Genomic DNA, 6,339 nt, shown 5'->3' with positions numbered 1-6,339 from the left:
CTGAAAGTCCCATTTATTTCCCCTTTTGATGCAAATAGACATGGCTAATCTGGAAGCTTATCCCAAAGGAAAGTCCTTAAAAAATCTTCTCTGGCTTCTGGATTCAAAGAAGATTTTTTTTTAAAGATAGGAATCAGTTCTGCTAATCATGCGTGAGGTTGGCTGTCTTTTTACCCTGTTATAATCAGGCAATCGAAGATGGAAAAAGGGCACAAGAGGCGAAGGAGGGGAGGAGATGGGGTGTCTGAAGGGCTTTGCAAGGGAAAGCACACAGAGAGGAGGAGGAAATGGCCAGCATGAGTTCATTTTGGGGTTTCCGATATTTTTATAAAATGCAGCTTTGTCATGGAATCTGAACATTTCTTTTTCTGGACATAGGACTCATCACCACCAGGCTTTAGGCTGGGCCAATTAACTGTTAGTGGGGCAGGAGGCCAGTAGCTAGGAGAAGCATGATAATTTCACGTTTCCACATCTTTGACTCACAGCCATGTGGCAGGAGGATTCAGAAGCACAACTTGAAAGAAAGGAAATGGTCAATGGCTTAGAAACACTCTTCCTCTGAACATCAAGTTCTGAACCCTGGATAGAATGTGCTCGAGAGGACAACCGCAGGAAACACCATGCCAGGTTTTTCCTTCCAAATTTGGGATCCCCGGGAATGTCAGGAGGTAACGATTCAAATGAGAAAGCGGTTTAATGTGTTTTAATTGTCCATTAAAGCACGGTTTTAAATAACCTGTCCTCTTGGGGGGCAAAGCATCTTCAGATGGTTATTTCCTGGAAAGCCTGCTCCCGCTCACAGGCTCTTACCAACCATCTCTGTCATTTCAGAGACGATGGACATTTTATCACGAATCCGTTTCCAAAATGATGGGGTGTTACCCTCGCTTTTGTGGCTAGGTCACCGATCACAGGTGTCAACCAGGCTAGAGAAGAACAGTTTCAAAGCCATACACTTAGCACCCACCGAATTTCAGGCCAATTCTCACAGCCCACAAAGGACTCTGAAGCAAGTAAGCCTCACCATCGTGGTTCAGCGCGCCCTGCTCCGACCAAGGTCAGGAGCAGATTACAAAGGACCTCACTGATACAAAAGAGAGAGGAATTACTGAACATTTCAGACACTGATGAGGACCAAAAGGGCCTTTGTTCCGCCACATTCAAATGAGAACTTTTCAAGACCACAGATGACAACAGGGAGCAAACAAGCAATGATTACTCTTTTGCGTTCTTTTTTTTTTAAACTTTCTTTTTAATAGAGCCTTGCATTGGTCAGTTCAAAAATTAAATTCAGTATTATAAACCCTTAATAATAGCATTTCGAGAGGCAAGAGCAGCTCCAGCAGGGGAGAGAACATTTGTAAATCGTGGCAGCCACGGCTAATGCCATCACTGGTCTGTGCGTGCATTCATGCTGGAGGCTGCTGTAGAAAGGGAAATCAACGAACCAACAAAATCTGGGGTGTCTAAAGTTTCATCTAGTGCACTGACTGGAGGCGCTACAGTTTAATACAGCTGAGGTTTAAGGGTCCCTCACACATCCTTCATCCAGAAAGGATGCACCACACATTCAAATATAATCCCATGATACGCCCTGATGGACTGGCCACAAAATGCACTCAAATGCAGTAGAGAACTATAAGATTGTCAGCAAGCAGTGCTCCAGAAAATGTTTCTAAGTCATGTCTAGTTTTAAATCTTTGGAATAAAACTGATTTTTTTTTTTTAAATACCCTCCAACTAACATATACAGAATTGCCTCCGGCAAATGGGCAGATTTTATTTTATGTGTGTGTGTGTGTGTGTGTGTTTTAGGGTGGTTTTTCTTTTTCTTTTCTTTGTTGTTGTTGTTGTTGTTGTTGGTTTTTTGTTGTTGTTGCTGTTGTTGCTGTCGTTTTGTTTTTGGTCTACATCGAAAAAAAACGAAAAAGAGAAAGAAAACTTTAAGGGCCAGACCTCAGAACGCCCAAGTGTCCAACTGGCAGTTATAGCATTTGTGATAAGGAGGCTCCTTTACCCTTAGACGAATAGTTTCAACATTTCAGTGAAATCAAAGGTTGCAGAAAGCTGAGAAACCAAATGCCAAGGATCTTGAAGGTTGCTGTCAGAAATGTATTTGTGTTGCTTAGATTATTATTTCCTTTTAAAGACTTCAGTGTTGCATCCCAAATAGATATGGGGCGGCATTTTAACAGTCAATGAGTCAAACAGTCAAAGGAGGGCAGAAGGGGAGCCAGCTGGTATGAGGGAGCAGCAACCATGTGCGGACCAAACGCCATTTTTGTTTTTTTTTAGACGTGTCTTGAAGGGATGGTCCCAGAATATACAAAATATACAATCTGTCCTAATAACCACCCCGCTTGCTTGCATAGGCCATTTAATGGTCCTAAAGGCAGTCTTTGGAGTTGAGGCCAGGGCCAGCTAGCTAAGAATGCGGGTAGATAGAGACCGATATTGGATGTGTGTGGGCTGAAAATGAGGAATGTATGCCCCCTTGGAGTCAGCTTGCAGAGTACGTGTGAGGCCTCTGTTGATCCTGGGTGCTCTAGGTCACGAGTCATGGGGGGTCTAGCCAAAAAGAATTAGAAATATGTCTCTCCTTTCAGACAGACCGTGAGAGAAACTTCTCGACCCTTCCCTTAAATGTCCACCCTTCGTTCCCACAATGGCATTTCGAATTGTGTGTTTTAACAAGTGGGGGAATATGAGCTCAGTGGGTATGAGAGAGGAAGATAGGATGATGTTTTCTGAAGCCACTAGACTCGGGAGGCATCCTCAGTTCTCCCCACTCCTGGAAAGAGTGATATTTTTGGCTTTTTGTCAGGTCAGAACCCAGAGTTAGGTTAAATGTGCAGCTGCCCTTTGAGACTAGCGACATCTATGCTGAAAGTGGTTCTAAGGTGGCAATGACACACAGCACGGGGTTGGTCACCATGAGCTGAGGTCATGATGCCTCAAGGGGGATGAGAGAACTGTGATGTCCCATCTGATTGGCTGCTTCGAGAGCTGGACATCCAGGTGCCGAGAGAGTCCTGGAGAGGTTTAGTCCATGGAGAAAAGATAAAACATTTAAGCTTCCAAATAAGCTTTTTCAAGTTTTCGTTAGCAAAAACAGAGAGATTAAAAAGAAAAAATCTAGCACTGGCAATAAGGTGAGGCTCAAGGGATATACTGTGATTTATCATCAAGGACTTTATTCTCTTGGCCACTTTGCAGTCATGCTAGAAGTTTCCAGAATCCCTAGTGCATATGGTGTGCAAGAGTCAAAAAGTAAGAAAAGAAAACTCCTCCCTTGAGAGTGAAGTCTAGAGAAATGCAGGCCAGAAAGGTGGAAGGTGTTATTCCAGAGTCTGCCGCCGCTAAGGCCGTTGGTATTGACTCGAAAGATCTCAATAGTACTAAGAAGAACCAAAACCGATCAACAGTTCTGTGAGGAAGTCGGACGCACGGAATAGTAGGACTTTTCACACACAAAGGACAAATAAACCAAGAGTTAATTTTGGCTACCAAACTGCAATTTGGTTTTCTAGGTCATTTTCCCCCAACTATTTAAAAAGAAACATCAGTGCTACACATATGCAACTTTAAGACGTTGTATTCTCCTATCAAGTTGCACTGAGAAGCAAGTTAAATAAGCCCCTCTTACTGCCGTCCACCTGCAGAGACGTCACATCCATTTTCTTTGATTTCCATTGGCAACAGCGGGAAATAATTCCAATAGTGCTGAAGTAAGCAGCCAGTCTGCCTTGCTGAGTTCACCTGGTTTCCTTCTTCTTCGTCTTCCACCATCTGGCAAGGGCAAGGCATAAAGAATAGACGTATATATTTTAAATATAGCTGAGTGCATGACAGTGCGTGTGTGTGGGTCTATGTGAGTGCGTGTCTGTGTGTGTGTGTGTGTGTGTGTGTACACAGAGGTTTATACGTGAGAACTTTCTTCTGCGAGGCAATGGCTCCCCGCCTGAAGTCCAGCCCCCTGCCTCACGGCATTTCCTTTAGACAACGGCCGACGCCATGGCAACTCTGGCCTTTAGGGTTTTTAGATATGTCTCTTCATATGGAGGGCAAGATGGTCAGACCTGGAAAAACACCTAGGAAATATAAACAACAATAAGGATATAAGAGGGGTCCAGGTAACAAACCCAACTTCCAGCACCCCTTAGAAAACGATTAGCCCTACCTTAAAGGGACGCGGGTACATACGTACGAGAAATAAGGCAGTGTGTAGGGAAGGTGAGCTCGAGGTCAGACTGCGTGGGTTCAAATCCCAGCTCTTCTACTCTTTGTGTGAGTGACTCTGAGCATGTTAACCTCTCTGGGCCTTAATTCTTCCTCAGTAAAATGGCGATAATTATAGTACTTACCTCACAGGTTGGTTTGGGGGATTAAATGAGATGATCTATGTAAAGTGCTTAGAATATTAACTGGCACAGAGGAAGATGTCAATGAATGTTAACTATTATCATAGTTGTCATTATTAAAGAAGAAACCAACGAGAAAGTGCTTCGGAAACATGGGACATGCCCGTATGCTGCCCGTAGTACGGCAGAAAGTGATTAGCTTGTTTCATTGAATGGAGGAACTCTAACAGTTCAACGCCCAGATTTTAGTCTTGAGCTTTACAGCGAAAGCACAGAAATGCTGCCTGTGATACCTCCGGGTCTGTACAGACGCTCTATTACATAGTAAGTCAAGAACAAGAACGGAGAAGTGAGCTCACATTTATTGAGAATGAGAAAACACGCAGGCATGAGCTTGGTATTTCCCCAGTATTATCCAGTAACATTCTCAGCAACCTTCCATGGTAAGTGTTCACACCTCTTGTGTGTGTGTGTGTGTGTGTGTGTGTGTGTGTGGTAAGGAAACTGAGGCAAGGGTCCTGTAGCCAGCGAGCGGCAGACTTGGGATTAGAACCTAGGTAGATCGGCAAGCCCACTCTTTCAAATGCCCACTCTTTCGAATGCCCGGTTTCTTGTTGCCTGAGGTCCACCACTGAGTGCCCTCCTCAGGCTCAGATCCGGCACAGTGGTCATCTTCACTCCTCCCCCTTTCCTCTGGTCCCAGCAACTTCATCTTCTCTTGGCTAGCCATGCTTCTGCACTCCCAGGAGTACGGGCTGACCCTCCTCCTAAGGCTAAAGCTACAGCCACAGTGGGCCGACAGTCATATGACCCATGAAGATTCATGACAGCCAGTCCTGGAATGCTTGCTGAAACAATTGGAAGACAGAAGCTCTTTTCCCACTCGGGCTGCTGAGCTACTAAGATTGAAGCTGGAGCTGCTGGTGTCCGTTTGGCCACGTGGGAAACAGCCTACTTAAGAATGAAGTCAATGGGGGGAAAATGGGCAGGAGAAGAGAAAGAGAGAGAAAGAGTCCTGATGACCACATCTGAGACCCTGGATCCAGCCAAACCTAAAGACCAATCTAACTTTGGTCTTCTTAGTTCGTTGAGCTACCAAATCCCCTTAGAAGCTAACACCAGTCTGAGTCAGGTTTCTGTATCATATACCTAACAGAGTGGGCATTTCCATATGCCTGAAGCCTACAATCAATCTAAGGTTCTGGCTAGAATCTCAGTACAGTCAGCACCCAAGACAGCAATCATTCTTAGGTCTGAGTGTGTGCTCTCCCTCTGGATTCTTCTCTTGAAACTGGCCACTCTCTTACCTGTGAGAATATTCCCAGGCTCTCCTGAGGCCCAAAACAGGCTCACAGTCCAACATTCTTGTTAGGATGTTAGCAAGCTGCCCTGTTCAGGTTAGCAAGATTTCCTGTTTGGGGCAGGATTTCCCAGTGTTTGTTCATTCTTCGAACAAACAAACAAAAAAAAAACCCCACCCTACCTCCTGTGTTGAGTGAACCCACTCTACCCACTCTGTGTTGATTTTTTAAATAGGTACACATGCAGGATATAACCCCAAGGAAATGAAGCAAAACAGAACAAAGGCCAAAATGGAAAACATGTAAAAATGGGAAAAGTGCAGTAGAAAATAATCGAATCCAATAACGTATTGAATAATAATAATTCTAATTCTAATCACACCCACTTATTTCAAGCCCTAATTTAATATGAGCGAGATATTTGGATAATCCCTTAGAGTGCCATCTAAAGGGGATTTAACTTACTATAAAATAGGGATAAATATTCTTTAAAAGTAAGTGCTTGAAGTTACTGATATACAGATTAGCAATACAGCCTATAGGGAACTCAGCAGTTAACTTCCATGACTTTGTCTTATCCTGAGGGCATACTCAGTGTTGACCACTGCCTGCCTGTTCTCTTTCTTCCCTCCCTCCCGTCCTCCCTTCTTCCCTCCCTCCTTCCTTCCTTCTTT

At 44.2% G+C, this 6,339-nt stretch overlaps 1 protein-coding gene across 2 annotated transcripts in view; it reads right to left on the bottom strand.

Moving 5' to 3' along the window:
- Positions 1-1,792: 1,792 nt before the first annotated feature.
- KLF7 (KLF transcription factor 7) overlaps positions 1,793-6,339 on the bottom strand; it is an 86,878-nt gene continuing 82,331 nt past the window's right edge. For both annotated transcript variants that reach the window (XM_053905548.1, XM_053905552.1), the window contains exon 4: positions 1,793-4,094. In XM_053905548.1, the coding sequence (XP_053761523.1) occupies positions 4,043-4,094 (52 nt within the window). In that variant the 3' untranslated portion in view covers positions 1,793-4,042. The remainder of the gene's footprint in view (positions 4,095-6,339) is intronic.

The sequence above is a fragment of the Panthera pardus genome, unplaced genomic scaffold (genome assembly GCF_024362965.1).
Source record: "Panthera pardus isolate Hobbes unplaced genomic scaffold, ASM2436296v1 HiC_scaffold_10, whole genome shotgun sequence".
In the NCBI taxonomy this organism is placed as follows: Eukaryota; Metazoa; Chordata; class Mammalia; order Carnivora; family Felidae; genus Panthera; species Panthera pardus.
The sequence above is the reverse complement of the archived record's forward strand: the minus strand, read 5'-3'. Positions and strand labels throughout refer to the sequence as shown.